This window comes from Mytilus galloprovincialis, chromosome 1 (genome assembly GCF_965363235.1).
Source record: "Mytilus galloprovincialis chromosome 1, xbMytGall1.hap1.1, whole genome shotgun sequence".
NCBI lineage: Eukaryota > Metazoa > Mollusca > Bivalvia > Mytilida > Mytilidae > Mytilus > Mytilus galloprovincialis.
In genome coordinates this window covers 83045671-83070608 of record NC_134838.1, presented here as the reverse complement: position 1 = coordinate 83070608, position 24938 = coordinate 83045671, and the positions used below count along the sequence as shown (strand labels likewise).

At 32.4% G+C, this 24938-nt stretch overlaps 1 protein-coding gene and 1 long non-coding RNA gene across 3 annotated transcripts in view; both read left to right on the top strand.

The window, feature by feature from the left end:
* Positions 1–2891: 2891 nt before the first annotated feature.
* LOC143042141 (cell surface hyaluronidase CEMIP2-like) overlaps positions 2892–24938 on the top strand; it is a 45057-nt gene continuing 23010 nt past the window's right edge. The window contains exons 1-7 of one of the 2 annotated variants that reach the window (XM_076214399.1): positions 2892–3057; positions 13726–13948; positions 15532–15698; positions 16254–16413; positions 16821–16976; positions 18246–18473; positions 19086–19190. In XM_076214399.1, coding sequence (XP_076070514.1) covers positions 2920–3057; positions 13726–13948; positions 15532–15698; positions 16254–16413; positions 16821–16976; positions 18246–18473; positions 19086–19190 — 1177 coding nt within the window. In that variant the 5' untranslated portion in view covers positions 2892–2919. Of the gene's footprint in view, positions 3058–5426; positions 5517–13725; positions 13949–15531; positions 15699–16253; positions 16414–16820; positions 16977–18245; positions 18474–19085; positions 19191–24938 lie in introns of those variants that run through there. The other variant, XM_076214409.1, reaches the window with a different exon arrangement.
* On the top strand, positions 20803–23381 carry LOC143042153 (uncharacterized). The gene is made up of 2 exons (XR_012967895.1): positions 20803–21338; positions 21816–23381. It is a non-coding gene; the product is annotated as an uncharacterized LOC143042153 (long non-coding RNA).

Genomic DNA, 24938 nt, shown 5'->3' with positions numbered 1-24938 from the left:
CTTACAGCTGTTATGTCAAACCCTTGATGAGTGGATGCTCGCATAATAAAAGAGAAAGTAGGGAGAAAGAAAATGATGCGAAAATTTAAAACAAAATGATGACGAGTACTTAAAAAAAATTGTTTTCGGTTTTCGGTTCAATTATCCCTATCAATATATCGACATAGTAACAAAACTAGTAGCCTGGGGTCCTGGTAAACTGGTCCGCCGTTCCATCTATAGCTTCGCACCGAAGGAACGGGTTGGAGCTGTTGTAACATTGGCATTAATTGGACATGTCTTACAGATTCAACGATTTGCTAATAAAATAGACCAATTTATATCGTGATAGGAAATTGACTTCAATTGTTAATACTGTGATGCCGCAAAATTAACTAGTATCTGTTCATTAACCCCATGGTGGTAGCGCAGTTAAATGACCAGTGAGCGTGTTATCATCTTCTTGGCAAAATGAGTCGGCATCTTTCATTCTTTTAAGAACTCGGTAGGGTTATAAATGTGTTAATTTCTCGTTTGATTTCCTATCGGTATAATACATTATAAACATAACACACGATGCACTAATCTCGTCGAATTATTAAATCCCGTGGTCAGAATTCTGACCACGAGATTTAGGCGATACCTGTTGTCAGTGTAGCGATAAGTGAACACAACAGCGGTCCAGTTTAGGGTCCTGGCTAATCTTGTCAGTATAGCCAGGCGTGTATCAATATACTGCCCGTTAATGATTGGTTAATAGTACTTGTCGGGCAATGTTTGTTTAACAACTGTATCCAATCAATTCTTGTTTAACATCAATTAGTAAAAGTTAGACTGTAATTATTTTCCTTTATGAATTAATGTATAGTTTTATCATATCTAATTATTAGTATAATGATAATTAGTAAGCAGAAAAGGGTTAATTCTTATCAGCAATCGCCTGGTGAGAAGGTTAAAAGTTTAAGATTTCACATAACCAATGTGTGAATTGGATTTCAATTTTGCTGGTTTACATCAAACATCAAATTTATGCAAATATTTATTCAGTCTCGGCACTGAATCGATCATTCACACAAATATGGTATTTGTTCCCCACCTGGCCCTTACGACGCGCAGCTAGATTGGGCCGGATGCCAGGCTACAAAACTAGATGCTTGTTTGAACTGCGTGTATCTATATAGTCTGATAGTTGTGTATATTATATGTCTCTGACTTGTGTTATATTATATATATATAAACGAGTCTAAATTGAAAACTACGTTCAAACCTATGATTGCGTTGGATAAAAACCGCAATTTTTATACACGTTCATATGAGTATTTGGACCGTACGCAAACGGTCCGGACCGTATACGTATACTCGTACGGTCCGACCATACACGTACGGTCGGACCGTATGAGTATACACGTATGGTCCAGTATGAGCTGGCCATACATGTTATTGGATAATATGGGTTACATCTATACAAACATATATCACAATCTTTATTTTTAGTTTTACAAATTGTTATTATTACATAACATGCATAAGATGGATAAAATGAACTACCTAACAAGTTAAATTAGATATTTGTTTAATTGTATATCTGAATCCTATTTTGAAACTCTCGCCAAAGATGACACTCGCTACTAAAAGTATATTTTTCATATTTACATTTTTTCAGTTCATGCATGTTCCTTTCGATTAGCATTTTTTTGAAAAGTTGCTAAATATTCTAAAGCAATTGTCCTCCCACATTATACGCATTCAATTTCAGTGAGAATAATTGTCATAATTCAATTAGTGTATTATGTATTACTGATCTACATGCTAAATACTAGAGATTTACAGATTTAATTAGCGCGAATTTTTTAAATAGTTAAAATGTAAAGTTTTTATTTCAATTACAATTGATTTTTTTTCTATTTATTTGATCTGTTATATGTATTTGTATCTAGTACAATTGACCAACTCCTTGATATTAGTCAGACCGTATGAGTATTTCGAAAAAGTACGCATACAGTCCAGACCGTACGCGTACGGTCCAAATACTCATACGCTCTGGAACATATATATATATAACACATTTAGATATGTGTGTGAATCATCTAGTTACTAGATTCTATGCTTTCAACATGAAAACATTGCTATTAATTAATTGACATTAAGGCATCTCTTTTTCTGTCAGATGTCAAATGATAATTATTGACTGCCACTTGCTAAAACTATACCCTTTTTTCTCAATTGTGATTTACGGTCATCTTGGCAATTTTTTCAAATCGAATTTCCCGTTTCATGCACATTTCTCAGAAGTAATTAGTGATTTCCGAGTGATTCTTTTATAAATTTACATCGTTTCAATGTATGATTTGTAAAGAAAATGATATAGAAACACTTTAACGGACAATACAGAAACTGACCTAATTTTTTATCCGACATCTTGGGATGACCGTGAATGCAGTTACGGTCATCAGCTTTACCCCAGTGAAAATAGATACATAAATTGTGTTTATCATTAATGGTCCGACTAAAAATAAACTACAACTTTAATTTACTTAAATACTGCATTTTCCACAATAAAAGTAATATAAGCATCGGTGTATATATTGAAAATAGCCCTATCTCTCTTTTAATTTTGAATTCAGAATTTTTGTGATTTTACTTTCTAATAAAGAATAAATAGAATTGAACTACGTGAACTGACTGGAAAGTTACTATCTTAATATTTTAGTTTGATTTTATCATATTTATCTTATTGAAACTGAACACCAAAATGCTGACTATATTTTTACGTCCGAATAAATTCAATCACGCTACCCGACGAACCATAAAGCGCCCAAAGGAAACATATTAGCGTCTATTAATTTGGATTGTTTGTGTTTAAATTCGGCATGGTCAATTGATTTTGACGGAGTATAAAACGATATGTTTTTTTCTAATTTCATATGATTACCAATTATCATGTGGAACTCCATCTTGCTTGCTATTTTTTGTTTCTCAATATTTTTTGAGTCTGTTGATGCTTCCAGTTGCCCAGATGACGATATTTCTTTGAAGCTGTGGTCAGATAGTTCTACATGGGCCAATGCTGGACTTGCGGTATGTTAATTTCTATTTATTAAACCTGTAATCAATTTGATTTTTAATGAATCATTTAAAAAAAATTATAGGTAATAGTTTTAAAAGAATTTGTTATTGAAAATTGAACAGTAAATTTTTCATAGAAATCAAATTTGGCATTTGGAAACTTTTATAAATCCGTCTCCTTATTGTAGTCGTAACATTTTTGTACCCACATCTTAGAGTGTATGGGTTAACTTAAGTTTGCAGTTGTCATCTTGATGATTGATTATTATATCAAAATGTGTGCTTTCATTAAACATTATGTAAAATGCTCAGTAATGTAATTATACCATTATTTGTGTTTTCTGTGTAATTTTGTGTATTTGTTATGTCTCAGAGCATTGGGACAAGTTGTGCTATAGGTTGCATCCTAATCTAAATATTTTTTGCACAAAAAATGTACACAACATGTAACCAAGTCCTTTATGCTTCTGCCCTTGGGGACTCCTGCATTTGGATAACTGCATATTAATATTCGCTATGTGTATTACCCACGAGGAGGACTATAATATAGTCATCCTTTCTAAGTATTAGTTTATGCTTGTTTTGTAAAGTGTTTAAATATTCATATTTCTGTGTATTGGCTTAAGTGTCCTTTAATTACCTGCACTTGGTGACTTCTGCATATGAACAGCAATACTGTTTATTCATATGTTTCAGCCACGAAGAAGGACTTACCTTAAAAAAAACTATTTTCATAATGGATGTGATGCTGCATTTGGTGCAAGGTCAACAAATAGTTAACTTAATGGTTTTCATGACTACATGACTACTCAATTTATAGTTCGTGTTTTTCAGCTTTTTTTGTGTCTTGTGTTTATTTAAATTGTTTGAATATAAAAATCACTGTACTGACTATGCCAATAAAAGGTCCTCTACTGGAAATGAAATTTATGTGATCGTATCTTATTTTCCAATATTTTCGGAGATTGCCCTGTAGAAGTTTGAAAAATCTAGATTTTTTTGGGGCTCCCTTCAATGGAGTAGGTGGCAATCAAAGTAATGAATAAGGAAAAAATATCTACTGAAAATTATTATTGATAATCAGTAGGGATCCACCTTTTGGTCAAATTGTATGCAAGTACTTTTAATTTAAAATGTCATGTTTTTGATAATTACATAATGGTAAATTTAGTCTTATTGAATTGATGATTATCCGTAAAAATATTTAATCTTTATCGCAAAAATATTTTGAGTGTCTATTTATATAGCCACAGAGTTTCACAAAGTAACAATCAGCAATCCGGTGTTATTCAATTATATGGTATTAAATCAATGGCTTTTGATACAGTAAATTTCCAAATCGCAGGATGTATAAACAAATCAGGAACATAGTCAAATGGTAACCCCAATAAAAGGAAACTTATGCAATAATCCCTAACTTTTTAATTGCCGAGAAGTTATTTCACATTTTTTTCTGACACTTCTATACAATTTCACAAGGACGTATAACTAACAAATGTCATGTTTTTGATACTTACATAATGGTAAATTTAGTCTTATTGAATTGATGATTATCCGTAAAAATATTTAATCTTTATCGCAAAAATATTTTGAGTGTCTATTTAGGGAGCTACCATTTGATTTTTATGGGGGGCTAGGATGAAAAATTTTGTCCTGCATTTTTTTTAAGCTGTAATTAATCTCTGTCCTGCCTTTTTATTTTTCACTCTGTTCGGTCCTGCCTTTTTTTTTTAGTTTATCCCGACTTTTTTTTACCTAAATTGTCGTCCTGACTTTTTTTTTTGCAAGTGTCTCATCCTGCCTTTTTTTTACTCAAAATTCCTGTCCTGCCTATTTTTTTCAAATTTCATCCTAGCCCCCCCCCCCCCCCCCATAAAAATCAAATGGTAGCTCCCTTATATAGCCAAAGCGTTTCACAAAGTAACAATCAGCATAGGCGGATCCAGGGGGGCCCTGGGGGCCCGGCCCCCCACCTTTCATGGGAAAAATTTGGTTGATTATATAGGGAAACACTGAAGCATGACTAGAGCGGGCCCCCCTTAGGTCAGTCAGCGGGCCCCCTCTTATGAAAAGTTCTGGATCCGCCACTGATCAGCAATCAGGTGTTATTCTATTATATGGTATTAAATCAATGTCTTTTGATACAGTAAATTTCCAATTCTCAGGATGTATAAACAAATCAGGAACATAGTCAAATGGTAACCCCAATAAAAGGAAACTTATGCAATAATCCCTAATTTTTTAATTGCCGAGAAGTGAAGATTTCAGAATTTTTTCTGACACTTCTATACAATTTCACAAGGACGTATACTAACATCTCATCTAATATACGTCCTTGAATTTCAGTTTTAAAATAATTATGTATATTTATAGATTATCGCTGAACATCCGGTACGGCGAAAACGAGAATGCAATCGAGTTGAGATGGTGTGTTCTCATTTCGCCTTAGCTGTGAATTCCAGGTAAAAAAGGTAAAAAATATACTAAGGCCAGATGGGAAATGAACTAAGGCGAAATGTGAATTTAGAATGTTTAGATAAAAATATTAAATAAACAACCTCTGTGTTTTTATAGCATTTTAACAACATTTAATTATGGAATTGTTTCTCTTGAATTATTATTTTTAATAAAAGTGACATTTTTTATGATCTTAAAAGAAAAAAATCCACAATAAAACATGAGTCAGTAGGAAAGTTGCTTCTTTTATGCTTAAGTTTAATATAAGTTTCAATAGTATAAATTTTATGCAATTAGAAAGTTCTTTTAATAATCAGTCAACTATCCTTACATTGTGCAAAACAAAGAGTTAAAAAAAGAAAGAAAAAAGTGTATTCCCTCAAACTTGTTTACATATATTACAGAAACTTTAATAAGATAAATGAAATAATATTTTTTTTAAATTGTGTTATAATTATTATATATAATAAAGATAATACATGAAAAAATACAAAAAAAAGAAGATGTGGTATAATTGACAATGAGACAACTCTCCGCAAGAGACTAAAATGATGTTTGTTTCCATTTTTTGGAGAAAAAAATAATTTGTTTTTGATTCTGAGAAAAAAAAAATGTTTGTTTCACCCTCAGCTGCCACTATATGTAATGCTAAAATTGAAAGAAAAAAATTGTTTTTGACTTGTCGCGAAAAAAATAGATTGCTTGATAAATAGAAAATTTGTCCAGAAAAAAAATCATAGCCCCCCGAAAATCAAATGGTTGCTGCCTAAGCCGGTTTCTAGCGATCTCACGCGAGTAGCATGATATGCAAATATTACCACAAAAAAAAGATCAAAGGAAAAATACCCAAAATAGCGATAATAGTGGTTATAACACGAGATACGTTTCTCCGCGCTATCGCTCGGAAGGGGATTATCATTCAATACATATTGTTTTCACTTGTTTGTTAAAATAAGTTTGTTCATCAATCCAATGACAAATGTAAAGTCGTGAATTTAAATGAGAAAACAAATTACATTTCGCAGGACTTATAGAGAGAGGAAAAAGCGAAGTTGCTTATGTTGCTCTCCCCTTAATACCTTGATTCCCTTACAGCTGTTATGTCAAACCCTTGATGAGTGGATGCTCGCATAATAAAAGAGAAAGTAGGGAGAAAGAAAATGATGCGAAAATTTAAAACAAAATGATGACGAGTACTTAAAAAAAATTGTTTTCGGTTTTCGGTTCAATTATCCCTATCAATATATCGACATAGTAACAAAACTAGTAGCCTGGGGTCCTGGTAAACTGGTCCGCCGTTCCATCTATAGCTTCGCACCGAAGGAACGGGTTGGAGCTGTTGTAACATTGGCATTAATTGGACATGTCTTACAGATTCAACGATTTGCTAATAAAATAGACCAATTTATATCGTGATAGGAAATTGACTTCAATTGTTAATACTGTGATGCCGCAAAATTAACTAGTATCTGTTCATTAACCCCATGGTGGTAGCGCAGTTAAATGACCAGTGAGCGTGTTATCATCTTCTTGGCAAAATGAGTCGGCATCTTTCATTCTTTTAAGAACTCGGTAGGGTTATAAATGTGTTAATTTCTCGTTTGATTTCCTATCGGTATAATACATTATAAACATAACACACGATGCACTAATCTCGTCGAATTATTAAATCCCGTGGTCAGAATTCTGACCACGAGATTTAGGCGATACCTGTTGTCAGTGTAGCGATAAGTGAACACAACAGCGGTCCAGTTTAGGGTCCTGGCTAATCTTGTCAGTATAGCCAGGCGTGTATCAATATACTGCCCGTTAATGATTGGTTAATAGTACTTGTCGGGCAATGTTTGTTTAACAACTGTATCCAATCAATTCTTGTTTAACATCAATTAGTAAAAGTTAGACTGTAATTATTTTCCTTTATGAATTAATGTATAGTTTTATCATATCTAATTATTAGTATAATGATAATTAGTAAGCAGAAAAGGGTTAATTCTTATCAGCAATCGCCTGGTGAGAAGGTTAAAAGTTTAAGATTTCACATAACCAATGTGTGAATTGGATTTCAATTTTGCTGGTTTACATCAAACATCAAATTTATGCAAATATTTATTCAGTCTCGGCACTGAATCGATCATTCACACAAATATGGTATTTGTTCCCCACCTGGCCCTTACGACGCGCAGCTAGATTGGGCCGGATGCCAGGCTACAAAACTAGATGCTTGTTTGAACTGCGTGTATCTATATAGTCTGATAGTTGTGTATATTATATGTCTCTGACTTGTGTTATATTATATATATATAAACGAGTCTAAATTGAAAACTACGTTCAAACCTATGATTGCGTTGGATAAAAACCGCAATTTTTATACACGTTCATATGAGTATTTGGACCGTACGCAAACGGTCCGGACCGTATACGTATACTCGTACGGTCCGACCATACACGTACGGTCGGACCGTATGAGTATACACGTATGGTCCAGTATGAGCTGGCCATACATGTTATTGGATAATATGGGTTACATCTATACAAACATATATCACAATCTTTATTTTTAGTTTTACAAATTGTTATTATTACATAACATGCATAAGATGGATAAAATGAACTACCTAACAAGTTAAATTAGATATTTGTTTAATTGTATATCTGAATCCTATTTTGAAACTCTCGCCAAAGATGACACTCGCTACTAAAAGTATATTTTTCATATTTACATTTTTTCAGTTCATGCATGTTCCTTTCGATTAGCATTTTTTTGAAAAGTTGCTAAATATTCTAAAGCAATTGTCCTCCCACATTATACGCATTCAATTTCAGTGAGAATAATTGTCATAATTCAATTAGTGTATTATGTATTACTGATCTACATGCTAAATACTAGAGATTTACAGATTTAATTAGCGCGAATTTTTTAAATAGTTAAAATGTAAAGTTTTTATTTCAATTACAATTGATTTTTTTTCTATTTATTTGATCTGTTATATGTATTTGTATCTAGTACAATTGACCAACTCCTTGATATTAGTCAGACCGTATGAGTATTTCGAAAAAGTACGCATACAGTCCAGACCGTACGCGTACGGTCCAAATACTCATACGCTCTGGAACATATATATATATAACACATTTAGATATGTGTGTGAATCATCTAGTTACTAGATTCTATGCTTTCAACATGAAAACATTGCTATTAATTAATTGACATTAAGGCATCTCTTTTTCTGTCAGATGTCAAATGATAATTATTGACTGCCACTTGGCCATCTTGTTTTTTTTAATTTTTCATGATGCATAGGCGGATCCAGGGGGGTGTGGCCTCGGCCCCCCCCCTTTTGTGGGAAAAATTTGGTTGATTATATATGGAATCATTGAAGCTTGACTGGAGCGGGCCCCCCTTAGGAAAAGTTCTGGATCCGCCACTGTGATGTCCCATTAAGGAGCTACCATTTGATTTTTAGGTGGGGGGCTAGGATGGATCCTGCCTTTTTCTTTTTACCCGGATACTCCTGTCCTGCCTTTTTCTTTTTACCCGGAAACTCCTGTCCTGCCTTCAAATTTCATCCTAGCCCCTGGATGTTTAGAAAATGTACAAATTATTGACATGCATCAAAAATCACTGTAAAAACTTTTTAAAAATAAAATAGTTCCTTACTAATAGTATATCATCTTACTATTTTATGACTTATAAGTATTTAAAAATAAATCTACTCTTTTTAAAAATTGTAAGATATCAGTTATAATTTAAAGAATAATGACAAGATCTCCATATAGTAAATTAAACTGTTAAGAAAAATGTATATTATAGCTTAAATTTTAATTTCTTATTTGTTAATATATGCAGTTGTTACTTAACGTTTTCTTACACCCCAGCACATATGAATTATTATATATTTTTTAAAACTTTATGATGACAATCCTATGAATGAATTATGATATTTATTATTTAGTGGTTATTATAACCAAATTCAGTCATCTGTATATATAATTAAATGTTTCCTTATGTTGTAAGGTGCACATAGTTGCTAAAACTATACCCTTTGGGTAGTGCTCCACAATTAATGCAGGAATATACAAGAAATTGAACTGAACTGTTGATGTCATTTGGCAGGATTTTTTTAACTTCTATTTGTCATGAGGTAGAACGTATATCCCTATTATCATGATTATGGCCCTCAATCATTTGTGCTCAGATGCTTGCACTGTTTTTTTTACATATAAGTTCATAATGTTATCTCCATCTGTTTTTATTTATATGCCTATGGGTATATAGCTTCTTTTTCCCAATATCAGCAAAATATGAAAATTAACAAATGAATAGAATTATAATACAGATGACTGAATTTGGTTATAATAATCACTAATTGATTAATAAAGGCATAACAAGATTAACCAGGTGCTCCGCAGGGCGCAGCTTTATACGACCGCAGAGGTCGAACCCTGAACAGTTGGGGCAAGTATGGACAAAACATTCAAGCGTGATGCAGCTCTGAATTTGGATTGTGATCAAATTTTTGACATTACATGGTTTTTTTTTTTACACAAAACAAATGTCAAGATTTTACAAATCAATTAAAGATTTCTTCTTCAAACTTATTTAAATCTAAAATTAAATAGTTGACACAGCATAGGTTTCTGACACAGAATGAATGTGGTCTAATGAACTTAAAATATTTTTTTTGCCTTTGAGCAATTCACTATGCTGTTGAATATTAAACCTCTCAAAAAAATGTTTGAAGAAATTTTCTTTTTATTTATGAAATCTGAAATGAGAAAAATTTACCCCCCCCCCCCCCATTTTTTTTTCACATCCCCGTTTCCCTTTTTCCAAAACTGATATCAATTCAAATTTCTAATGGAGTTTGCATCAATAACTACTCTTTTAAATACATCATAAAATATTAAAATGTAAAATAAAGTGCTTGTTATCACTGAATGGTAAAGATTGGTTGGTAGTAAAAGTGAATATACATTGTTTATTGTATAAAACAATAAAAAAAACTTCATCAGCAACATTTTATATTTGCAAATTTCCAATGAAGTTATTTACATAAAGTTATTGGCAAATAAAAATAGAAAATGACATCATAGTCATGTCTGGCAAATGTCCAACATACATTATCTAAAAACATTTAAGATAAGATAAGGAAAAAAAGCTTCATCAGCAACATTTTATATTGGCAAATTTCCAATGAAGTTATTTACATAAAGTTATTGGCAAATAAAAATAGAAAATGACATCATAGTCATGTCTGGCAAATTTCCAACATATGATATATTATCAACTACTATTCTATACAAAAAAAGATAACTCCAATTGAAAATTAATTGCTATTGCACAATATTGTGCAATTAGATATTTCTTGCTATTGTGCAATACTGTGCCTATTGTGCAATACTGTGCAATTGAAAATTTCTTGCTATTGCACAATACTTGATATGGAATCCTGATTTGGACCAACTTGAAAACTGGGCCCATAATCAAAAATCAAAGTACATGTTTAGATAAAGCATATCAAATAAGCCCAAGAATTTAATTTTTGTTAAAATCAAACTTAGTTTAATTTTGGACCCTTTGGACCTTAATGTAGACCAATTCGAAAACTGGACCAAAAATTAAGAATCTACATACACAGTTAGATTTGGCATATCAAAGAACCCATTTATTCAATTTTTGATGAAATCAAACAAAGTTTAATTTTGGACCCCCATTTGGACCAACTTGAAAACTAGGCCAATAATTAAAAATCTTAGTACATTTTTAAATTCAGCATATCAAAGAACCCCAAGGATTCAATTTTGGTTAAAATCAAACTAAGATTAATTTTGGACCCTTTGGACCTTAATGTAGACCAATTTGTAAACGGGACCAAAAATTAAGAATCTATATACATAGTTAGATTCGGCATATCAAAGAACCCCAATTATTCAATTTTTGATGAAATCACACAAAGTTCAATTTTGGACCCTTTGGGCCCCTTATTCCTAAACTGTTGGGACCAAAACTCCCAAAATCAAACCCAACCTTCCTTTTATGGTCATAAACCTTGTGTTTAAATTTCATAGATTTCTATTTACTTATACTAAAGTTATGGTGCAAAAACCAAAAATAATGCTTATTTGGGCCCCTTTTTGGCCCCTAATTCATAAACTGTTATGACCTCAACTCCAAAAATCAATCCCAACCTTCCTTTTGTGGTCATAAACCTTGTGTTTAAAGGAGTATGTTCGATAAGGTCCTAAAATGGCCCCCTTTTTTAGCGTAAATTTCAAATTCGGATTTATCCACCAATATCACGATAAATTATAGCATATACATTGACTAGCTATGATATAAACCATTTTGTTGAAAATTTTTCGTTTCTGTGTTTCATTATGACGTCATAAGTTGTACTCATATTGATTTTTCACGAAAAAATCAATGAAAATGGGTAAATTTCCATAGATTATTGGACAGGAAACATAGAGCGCATACGTCGACAACAAAGATCTTTTAAAATAATGTTTGTGAAGACATTTCACATGTCTTATTTGAATTTTAAGCTTGTCGACGCCTGCGCTCTATGTTTCCTGGTCCTTTATTTGGTTGAAATCTAGCTGATTTTGTCAATTTTCACCAAAATCCCTTATCTTGACCTTTTTTGGATGTAAAAATCAACGTGTTAGAATTAAACTTTGACAAAAACAGTTCTGTTCAACATTCTAACATGTCTTAAAGGCAACTTAAAACATTTATTGTCTTGTAACTATGAACTTTATAATTGGGGCCAAATATGGCCCTTACCAAACTTACTCCTTTCATTGATTTCTATTTACTTATACTAAAGTTATTGTGCGAAAACCAAGAATAATGCTTATTTGGGCCCTTTTTTGGCCCTTAATTCCTAAACTGTTGGAACCAAAACTCCCAAAATCAATCCCAACCGTCCTTTTGTGGTCATAAACCTTGTGTCAAAATTTCATAGATTTCTATTTACTTAAACTAAACTTATAGTGCGAAAACCAAGAAAATGCTTATTTGGGCCCTTTTTGGCCCCTAATTCCTAAAATGTTGGGACCAAAACTCCCAAAATCAATCCCAACCTTCCTTTTGTGGTCATAAACCTTGTGTTAAAATTTCATTGATTTCTATTCACTCTTACTAAAGTTAGAGTGCGAAAACTAAAAGTATTCGGACGACGCAGACGACGACGCCAACGTGATAGCAATATACGACCAAAAAATTAAAATTTTTGCGGTCGTATAAAAATTATAAAAACCTTGAACTTTATCTTAAATATTTATCAACACATTGTAATTTTTTGAATTGAAGAACCATCTGATGTGGCAATTAAGGGCATACGATACAGTTTCAGGGAATGTAATGACGTTGCTAACGTAAAATGTTATTTTCGTGACGTCAAACTCTGACATATCGGGAAAAGATGCATTTTTCGACTGATTTTTATCATTCAAACTGATTTAATTTGAAAACGAGTGCATGGACTCCTATTTTTTAAAACCGCAATTTGTTTCATTTTGCAAGGAGATTATGTGACCCAAATTTTATAAAACTGTAAATAGCGCAATTTTATTAATTTTGATAAACATGCAGCAAAAATGACGTTTTTGTCTCTATTCATGAACATTTGATAAATATAGAGTTATTTCGGAATAAAAATTGCATAATTTTTAATGATACTTATAAAATACAGAAATTACCGATTATTTAACAAAAACCATTTTGTGTTTATCTTTGAAAACAAAAAAGTTATGTCTTTCTTTCGAAAAAGAAAATACGTACACAAATCTGAATTTTGAGCAAATATACAAAATTTCGAACTCATTTTACTCAAAAAGTAGCACATGAAGGTATATTTTTTATTACATATTTGATTTAATGAGGTAAAAAATAGCCTATATGCAAATTTTCATCAACTTGTAAATACAGGTTCAATACTGTATCGTATGCCCTTAATTTCAAACACAGAACACATGCAGTATATACAGCTTTTAAACAAAATCACTCCAGCACAAATATACTTATATTTTCATTGACATTGTGTGGGATATTGAACTCATCAATTCATATATATGCACAAGAGCTGAATTTGTAAAAAGTATAATGCATTTACCATTGCTTACCATACATGTACATCTAGTGCCAAAAGGTTGGGAGGGGGGGGGGGGGGCCATAAACTCATAAACTCACCACAATTTAATTATATTTTAATGTTTTAGATTCCTACGACAACCTCTGATGTTAAAATCAAAGATGGTATGAATGTTAAACTAGATATTGATGTAGATGTGAACAGTATTACAATAGAAACTAATGGTCGTCTGGTGTGGGATTCTGGGAAAAAAACTATCGTAAAGACACGATATATCTATGTCAAAGGAACAATAGAGATTGGATCTGAAGACTGTAAATTCAAAGCAAAGACAGAAATTATCCTGAAAGGTAATAAGAGTTAACGGAAAGAAAACTTGCTTTGTTGAGAAATCTACTTTGTAGATTAATATTAGGATTCTGGGATCAAAACCTGTTACAACAAAAGGGTTAACTATAGATTTTAACTTAATTAAAAACCATTTCCTCCATATTCTTAAGTTTTGTTCAGTAAATGCTTGGATATGGTAACAGATCTTGAATTATTTAATTGTATTTGCTTATTTATATAGTTGGATGTTCTTATGTAATGGCAACTGCAAATGAATATTAAAAGATAAAATCAAATTTATTGTAATTGTATTGCCGGTTTACGGGGAAAACATGTACAAAAATAAGTAGATTGGGTATGAATGCCAACTAGGTTGAACTATTCACCAAAGTTCAAATGAAGTGGATGTAAGCAATTATAGGGAACCATATATGACCTTCAACAATGAGAAAATATAGTTTGCTATAAAAGGCCCCCTACATAAAAAATATGAAACAATTCAATTGAGAAAACTAAAGGCCTACTTTATAACAAAATAATTTATAAACAAGAATGTGTCCAAAGTACATGGATGCCCTACTCGCATTATCATTTTCCATGTTCAATGGACCGTGAAATTGGGTAAAAAATCTAATTTGGCCTTAAAAGTAAAAAGATCAACCAAAAGGGAACATGTGTACTAAGTTTCAAGTTGATTGGACTTTAACTTCATTGAAAACTACCTTGACCAAAAACTTTAACCTGAAACTCACACTTTTAATTTCTATGTTCAGTGGACCATGAAAATGGGGTCAAAAGATTAATTTTGTTTTAAAATAAGAAAGATCATATTATAATTAGGAACATGTGTACTAAGTGTCAAGTTGATTGGACTTTAGCTTCTTCAAAAACTACCTTGACCAAAAACTTTAACCTGAAATGGGACGGACGGACGAACAGACGGACGCACAGACGCACAGACGGAAGGACGCACAGACCAGAAAACATAATGCCCCTCTACTATCGTAGGTGGGGCATAAAAATAAATATGACAGTGTATAAACTAAGCAAATAGTTGTTGCAGTAAACAAACATTTGATAAACTATTTATTAGTGGAAATTGGGCTTTGAAAAAAACTATCAATTGGAAATGGTGGCCCAAGACATGTCAATTGTTCATTTGATGGTAAAATTTTTGGCAAATGATGATCTGTTCTTCTTCTTCCACTTTCTGATGGACTGCTTAAAGATCTTATAAAACAGTAAAGCAACAACATTTCTCTTCAATTTTTATGGATAAATAAAAAAGCAGATACAAATCTTACATTAGATATGCTGACAAACAATCCTTGATCACCATAAAAAGTAAAATATCAATAATACCAAATATCAATAATACCAAACTACAAGGAAAATTCAAAACAGAATGTCCGGAATCAAATGACAAAATCAAAAGCTTAAATACATCAAACGAGTGGATAACAACTGTACTATTCCTCACTTGGTAACAGGCATTTTCTTAAGTAGAAAATGGTGGATAACCCCATTAAACTTGATCCACCAGCTGGACTTGAAAAAATTTAGTACCGTATGTTAAAAAAATCATTATAACTTATCGCAATAGGTACAAGAAATGAAGTCGCTGATAAAGTAGGATGTGGTCAGAAGTTTATTTGTGTAGCAGCAGGCGGTACCCTAGAACTACACGGGGAAGACAAACTGTCATGGACAAAACTTGATAAGACAGTTAATCCTCTGAAGATTGGAGATGGCATGTATTACCAGCACCAGGTCAGTGTTTTAACATTATAACAAATTGATAATTGAGGTTTTTAACTACCTTGATTTGTTATAAAGCCCTTGCATGGTCAGTTATACTAATTTGACAAATTAAAGTGATTTTATTGTGCTTTATTTACATAGTTTTGTTATGCACTTGACAACGCTGGACATATAATGCTTAATTTTTGCATTACTGAATACTGTAAATTCAGAAATAATTGCTATGTTTTTATTATTGCGAAAAATGCGACAGGGTTATCATCGCAATAATTAAAATTCGCAATTAGAAATTTATTATATGAATCAAACAGGATTTTTCTCAATATTGCAAAAATTAAAATCGCATTTTAGTCTAAAATGACAAAATCGCAATAATAAATGCACGCAATTATTTCTGAAATTACATTACATAATATGTGATAATAACAGAAGATTGTTTTATTGGATTGTTGAAGGCCAATCCTTCTATTGTTTATGGGCAAACATTATAGTATTATAGTACGATGCATTGCTTAGGCTTTATCTAGTGAGTTATGAATAAAGCTAAACTATTTTATATTGTAGGGAACAGCTACAGCTAGAAATGACTGGAGAAAGGGCTTAAGAGTGTATGCGTTTGATGCCACCTCAAAAAGTGTCATTAAAGAGTCTGCTTTTTATCTGTCAGGAGAAAACAGTGTATACACTTTCAGAGATTTGGAACGATTTGGACCATTTATTGATAGTAAGTGTGAAGTGATAATTGGAAAAATATTTGTTTACTTGTTTTATACTTGTCTTTTTGTGACCTTTTATGTCTAACAAGTGTATTCCTTGCTACAATAGGCTTCAAGGAGTCTGTAAATAAGTCCTAGATGGTTGCAAGGAAACCATTTGGATTTCAATCACCATGTAATGTAAAAGTATGATACCAAGCTTTCAAGGAACATCATTTTGAAACAACCATCGAGTACATCCCATATGATTAAAGAGCTCAAAATGTAAAACCTGTCAGAATATAAAATTTGAAAGGGCCATAACACAACTTCCAAAACCATAAAGGAAACTTTATCTTGAGGAGTTGCAATGTTATCTTCAGGGGCAAGAAGAAGAATTGTCGGAATGCTAACTTTTTTATATAATATTATTTAGGTATTGCTGATGGTAGCATTGTTGCTATTGCTTTATTAAGGCAGTTGGTTGGCACATCTGACCTGACAGATATATATGCAAAGATGGAATCCCTTGGTGCCAAATTGATTAGGACCATTGATAGTGATGATGCTTATGCCTTTATAGCAACTAAAGGTACGTGTATTAATTAAGATTTCTAAAAAGAATGATTTCATTTTGGTGCGAATTTCATAAAGTCTGCATTGCATAAACATGTTTGCCAAACCCTTACCTTAACATCCTTTCTGTTCTATAGATTTTTAAGATACTTTACTCTTTTTTTTAGCACCCAATCAATCTTTATTCTTTATTTATTATGCCCCACCCAGGGGCATGATGTTTTTTGATATGTGAGTCTGTCTGTCTGTATGACTGTTTGTTTGTCTGTGCTGCTTCAGGCTAAAGGAGTAGGTCGGGTAAGGACCGATTTTGGCCTCAAATTTTAGGTTCATCTTACGATAGATTTTGGACACTTTTTAAACACTCAAGTGTCTATTTCAATTGATTCAATTAGTTAATGCCAAAGATTTTAACTGATTTAGTCATTAAAAACGCGCCGATTTAAGCTTAAATATGAGAAATCTATCAAATATGCCAAAAAAACGTCACTTTTCAGATGTTTTTTGTTAAAAATGAAAGTGGCCGCATCCGTGTATATCATCAACCTTTATATATGTTATATATTATAATCAAATACACCTTACATTTCAATATTATGAATGAACACGAATGCAGCCACTTTCATTTAAGACGGAAACTGTCTAAAATTTAACTAAAATGCTAAAATTGTGAAGATTTCAGTAATTTAGCATGACTTAATGATGCTGGTTCCCGATATATGTGCATTGTATTGTCAAAAACAGCCCATATTTATGTAGCAGAAGCATTTCACTTTCTAGTTTATAGCTAAATGATTACATTTTCACAATTTTGTAAAACTGCTATATTTTGGGGCCAAAAAGGGGTCTTACTGAACCTACTCCTTTTATTGTTTAAGAAATTGGTCAAGGTAGTTTTCGCTGAAGTTCACGTCAAATCAACATGAAACTGATATACATGTTCCCGTTGATATGATCTATCTAATTTTAATGCCAAATCAGAGTTTTGATCCCAATTTCATGGTCCACTGAACAAAAAGAATTATAGTGCAAATGGGGAATCCGTATACTATGGACTCATTCTTGTTTTGGATTTGGATCCTCTATTCTTTATTTTTAGTCCTTTGTGCTGTACTTTTTGCTCATTGTTATCTTTTCTGTTAACCCCATCCAAACACTAGTTAAATCAATATTTGCATGCACTTTAAAGATTGAACAATTCGAACATTCTATCTGTGCATTAGCTGTACTTTTGTATTCTGTATCAGCAGACTTCTGTATTTTATTATCTTTTTATATTATCAAGGTGATATGAACTCTGCCATTGAAGATATCAACAAGTCAGGTTATGAACAACACAGTGCTACTGTCACTATGGATTTCATAAATTTAAACTTGCAAATAAAGGTTTTGAGTCAAGTAAACACTGGTTCCAGAGCCTTTCATCTTTCAAAGGTTGACTTTACAATGTACAATTATGACCAGGCAAATCCTGTTATAGATTTGGTAGATAATGCCCAGGGTTGGCATAAAGGTAAGATAACATAATTAGCATATAGTATTTGATATGATTTATAACATGAAAAACTTCAAAACAAGTGAATCGCATTAACTTTAATGGGAAGGATTCCAGGTCCTGAGTCCATCATGTGACTCCAAACTTAGTCAAAATTTCACAAAACTGACTGTAATAGGCCACAATCGGTAAATTAGCATTTCAGACAACTAATGTTTGGTTGTTTTGAGACTGTGAATACACTTCTCTTGTGAGTTGAGACATTGGAAATTGTACATTTACTTGAATGAGTCATCAACAGCCTTATATTTGAATAATCATACAGCTTACAAGGTTTGTAAATTTCGTGGAAGGCTTGTTTTTTATTGTCCTAATCTTAAGGCATTTAACTGATTTAGAGTATGTTAATTATAGAGCATTAATTTCTTTATTGAATGTGGACAGATGATAATTGATCAATTACTTTCCAACATTCCTTCTAAAGCTAATGTAATAGAGTTATTTTTAGATTGTTTGGGTACAAAATTCTGTTTATTTACCATATTTTTTTTTCTCGAAAAAGTAATTTTTGTTCACTTTGTAAGACTTCTTATATAATTTCTAAGTGATTAGAACATACTAATTTTGTAGGTGACCAGATAGTATTTACCTCTACGGACTTTGACATGGAACAGGCTGAGTATGGTTCAGTTGACAGTTGTTCTAACTGTGGACAAAAACAGATTAGAGCCAGCTGTAAGTAAAAAGTAGAATAGAAAAATTAACAAACTCTGAGGAAATGAAAAATTGAAAGTCTGTAATCAAATGGCAATTGAAAATCAAAAGCTCAAACACATCAAACAAATGGATAACAACTTTCATATTCCTGACTTGGTACAGGCATTTTCTTCTGTAGAAAGTGATTGATAAAAACTGGTTTTATAGCTAGCTAAACCTCTCACTTGTATGACAGATGCATAAAATTCCATTATGTTGACAACAGTGTGTGAACAAAATAAACAGAAATGTTAAGTAAAAGTGTCAAAAATAGGGTTACAGTAGGTATTATTGCATTACAGTGGATTCGTTATTATTCGTTGGATACCAATTTTCGTGGGTTTTGTTGTTACAGGTAAACCACGAATTCAAATGTTCAATGAATATCATATTTCCAATAGGCTTTGTATACAGAGATTGTTAAAACAATGAAATCAAATATCCACGAATATGCAAGTTTTCAGCAATCCACGAAAATTGATACCCACAAAAATAAATGAATCCACAACATAATCTTAATGTAATTGATGTGTAGTCAAAGAACTAGTAGATGGTATGATAATGTCACTTATTTTGTCCCTTCTGTCTTAAATATTCAAAGTAAGTGTCTACATGTATTTATGACGTTCCTGAAACAATACAAATGATATATCATTTCTGAATCATTCGAAATTTAATGGAAAGTTGTCTCATTGGCAATCGATACAACATCTCCTTATTTTATATTAAGTGAAGATAATATGGCATCCTTTTCATTCATGATAAATATAGAAAGTCCATATTCTAAAAGTTTTGATTTCAAAGAATTGATGATTTTTTAGCTCACCTGGCCCAAAGGGCCAAGTGAGCTTTTCTCATCACTTGGCATCCGTCGTCCATCGTCGTTGTCTGTTAACTTTCACAAAAATCTTCTCCTCTGAAACTACTGGGCCAAATTCAACCAAACTTGGCCAGAATCATCATTTGGGTATCTAGTTTAAAAAATGTGTCCAGTGAACAGGCCAGCCAATCAAGATGGCCACCATGGCTAAAAGTAGAACATAGGGGTAAAATGTAGATTTTGGCTTATAACTCTGAAACCTAAGACTTTAGAGCAAATCTGACAGGGGAAAATTGTTAACCAGGTCAAGATCTATCTGCTCTAAATTTTTCAGATAAATCAGAGAACCCGTTGTTGGGTTGCTGCCAGGGTTGGCAAAAACCCGGTTTTATGAGTATTGCCCAGCCCAGTGGGAAATACTGGGAAAACCCGGGTTTTACTGGGTTTTAGTGGGTAATACTGGGCAATACTGGGTAATATAAAATACTGGTCTAAATTTTATAGAGGATTCAGTGAATAAACACAGATGTAATACAGTTAAGATATTTATAACTGGTTTTGTGTGTCTAGATTGGTCAAACTGTAAATATAAAGCAAAAAAATCTTTTTTTTTCAAATAAGTATAACTCTTATTAACATGATTAAGAATTAAAAATTACATGTAAAATAAGTACATTTGAATAATGTATATATGTACTGTCACTAATTAATAAGTAATTATTCAGATTAGAACACAGATTTGTTTATGTAACAATAATCAGCCCTTTCAATTCTTTGGGCATAGGACATTTGAGCGAAAAAGAAAAAAGCACATAGGGTCATTTGAGCGCCGACTTCATAGGACATTTGAGCGCCGGGATATTAACCTTACCTGAGTTTTCAGACAGGACATTTGAGCGAAATTTTCCCTGATAATTTTACACGAATTAAGATTTTTTTTTAAAAGTAAGAAAAAAAAGTAAGATTTAGTTATAAATATTTTTTATTTTATTTCACACCCGAGTAATTCGACCGGTTCTGGCTGGTTTATGTAAGTGAAATCCTAAGTTGATCTCTATTTACCAATCAATTCTACTATAATTCATTGGCTATGCAAATTTTCTTTGTTCTAAAATTCTTATATATATATCTATTAAGTGAAATGTCCCTTGGCACTTGAAATCTTAATACTAATAATACATGTACGTGTTAAAATGGATATTATTTTGACCGAGACTAATAAGGGAAAAAGAAGCCTTGTTTGTGACAGTTTCCGATATAGAGTGGACAAAACACTAAAAGGAGAAGAAATATCCTGGAGATGTACAGTAAGTACCTTTTTTTACAAATTTAATGTTAATGTAAACTACTTGTTCGTCTGTTACGCTTCAACTTCCATAACTTCTTTTAATTTTGATTTATATCTATATCATTATATGTCTATCTTATACCTCCTTTAGATTAATTTTTTAACACATTTGAATATAAGCTACCACATATAGGGTTAGGTATCAAGGCTCCATGTTAAAGGTCGTACTGTAACCTATATAACATTGTTAGGTTGATTTTCTAGGCACTTTACAATATTCATACAATACACTGTAAAAATTGTGCTTAGAGCCTAAACATGTTTAGGAAAATGTTTAGAAGCTAAACACATAAATATCTGTGGTGTTCCCATTCTAAACATGTTATGAATTTCATTTCATTTCATTTCATACTACATCTTATTTTTATGTCTTGCAATAGCAAATGAAAAAGCATTTAAACACTTCAATTGTATTTGTCCTTTCAATATTTTTCAGGCAAAAGGTTGCAAAGCAAGACTGAGGACGGATTGTACCGGAACCGTTATAATTCAACAGAAAAATACTCATAACCATGATACCAGTGATCGTGACAATGAACGTCACTTGCTGCGGGTACGATCAAAAAGAAAAGCGGATGATGATATTGCTCAACGTCCTTCAAAAATTATCCGTACAGAGTTACAGAACATGGATGAAGCAAATCTAAAGTCTGAAGACATTGGCAGCGTTTCAAAGGCTATATATAGAAAGAGGCGTAAATCTCACCCTGCACTTCCTAAATCTAGAGAGGAAACACACCAATCATTAAAGAAGATTAATATTCAGTCAAATAAATTTGAAAATTTTGTGCAGTTTAATGATGAACAAACTGGTATAATTATTCTTACGTGTCCAACCAATCTTGAATGTTTATGCAGTGTGCCGGAAATTTTTATGGATGGTACTTACAAATATTGCCCAAAGTTCTTTAAACAGTTATATACTATTCATGGCTATAACAAAGGAAATTATGTCCCTCTTGTATTCTGCTTACTTCCTGGAAAGTCTGAAGAAATTTACGTGAATTGCTTTTCCTCAATTGTCAAGCTATGTTCCGATCAAGGTCACACACTTCAACCGAAAGCAGTACACGTCGATTTTGAAGAACGGGTAATGAAAGTTATGAAGGATTTTTTCCCGTCTATAGAGATCAAATGCTGTAGGTTTCACTTAGGCCAAGCCTGGTGGCGAAAAATCCAGAAAGTTGGACTTAGTCAACAATACAAAGAGCTTGATTCAGACATTAGTAAATGGCTTAAAGGGATTTTTGGGATAGCCTTTTTAGCTCCAGACGAAGTAGCCGACTGTTTCGTAGAAGATTTTATGGCCGTTGTACCTAACGACAAGCCTTGTATAGAATTTGCAGATTACCTGACTGATACTTATATAACAGATGAATCGTTATTTCCCCCTCATCTCTGGGCCGAAGTTCCATCCTCGTTAAAACGTACTAACAATGGGCCCGAATCATTTCATGCCCATTATAACGAGCAGTTCTATCACAGTCATCCATCAATTTATATTTTCCTTGACACTATTATCAAATTGCAATCTGTGACTTACATAAAAATTCGGAGTTTGAACATTGATGCACCGCAGAGCCGAACAGAAAAGGAGAAGGAACAGAATCTCCGGGATTTGCATTCGAAATACTGCCAGCAGGAAATTACGAGGGATTTTTATGTCAGAAGCCTGGGATATAAGTTCCAAGCCCGAACAGACTTGTAAATAATGCCGTTGCCGAGTTTTATGTTTTATGACAGTGCTTTGTTTTTAGTGCTTTGTTTACAATTAAAAGATGTTTTAATCTTTTTGTTGGTAAACTCCTGTTTTATGACTGTGCTTTGTTTTTAGTGCTTTGTTTTTTACAATTAAAATATGTTTTAATCTTTTTGTTGGTAAACTCCTCATTTAATGAACTATATTCGTAAGAAAATGTGGTATGATTGCCAATAAGACAATTCTCTATCCAAGACTTGTTTTCGCTCAAATGTCCTACGCTTATTCTTATTTTCGCTCAAATGTCCTAAAATTTAGGCGCTCAAATGTCCTATACTTTGGCGCTCAAACGTCCTTTTTTTTTCGCTCAAATGTCCTGTCAATGCGCTCAAATGTCCATTGCCGAATTCTTTAAAGGTTAATGGCATGACCCCTTAGGATGTTTATTTAGCAATATCATCAATTTCAATATGAATGTTAAAATGACAATTCACTTTAAAAAAAGCAATTTTATCAAAGTTTGGATTATTGAAACAATGCTTGGTAATTAACAAGGTATCCTTAAATGTGCTAATCTTGTATTCTGCCTACATATAGAATTAATGAAAAACAAGTGAAATTGAATATTAATTCTTCTAGAAATGACTCTCAATGATTATCTGTATAAAAAGAATGTATTTAGCTGTAATACTATGAAACTACAACAAGTCTTTACTATTTTGTGTTAAAAAAAGCTTAAAAAATCATATTGCCCAGTAATGCCCACTATTACCCATTTCTGGGAGTATTGCCCAGCCCGGGAAAACCCGGGTTTTCCCACCCGGGAATTCCCAGGCGGGTAATACTTTGCCAACCCTGGTTGCTGCCCTTAAATTGGAAATTTTAAGGAAATTTTGCTGTTTTTGGTTATTATCTTGGATATTATTATAGATAGAGATAAACAGTAAACAGCATTAATGTTCAGCAAATTAAGATCTACAAATATTCAGCATGACCAAAATGGTCAGTTGACCCCTGAAGGAGTTATTGCCCTTTATAGTCAATTTATAACAATTTTTTGTAAATATTTGTAACCTTTTACAAAAATCTTCTTCTTGAAGCTATTAAGAATAATCAAACCAAACTTGTCAACAATCATCATTAGGGTATGTAGCTTATAATAATGTGTCCGATGACCCGGCCAGTGAACCAAGATGGCTGACATGGCTAAAAATAGTACATAGGGTAAAATGCAGTTTTTGGTTCAAATCTCTGAAACCAATGCATTTATAGAAAATCTACTGTGAATAAAATTGTTCATTAGGTCTAGATCTATCTGCCCTGAAATTTTCAGACCAATCGGGCAACTTGTTGTTGGGCTGCTGCCCCTGAATTGGTAATTTTAAGAAATTTTTGCAGCTTTTGGTTATTATCTTGAGTATTATTATAAATTGCAATAATATACAGCAAAGTAAGAGCTACAAATAAATCAACTTGACCAAAATGGTCAATTGAAAACCGTAATGAGTTATTGTCCTTTATAGTCAATTTTTTACAATTTTCATAAATTTTGTAAATTTTTGTAAATTTTTACAAATTTTTTCTACTGTCACACCAAAACACAATTTTGTCATGAATCCATCTGTGTCCTTTGTTTAATATGCATATAGACCAAGGTGAGCGACACAGTCTCTTTAGAGCCTCTAGTTTTTACTCAGGGTCAAAATATTGACTTTAATTATACCATGTTCTCAACTGCATTCAATGTTCTTTTAAGGGATACAAAACACCTACAGCTGAATGTTTCAAACACATTCTATAGTAAAGAGAAAACAAACATCTAAATTATCAAAATTAGTATTAGTCAGACTGTAATTAATA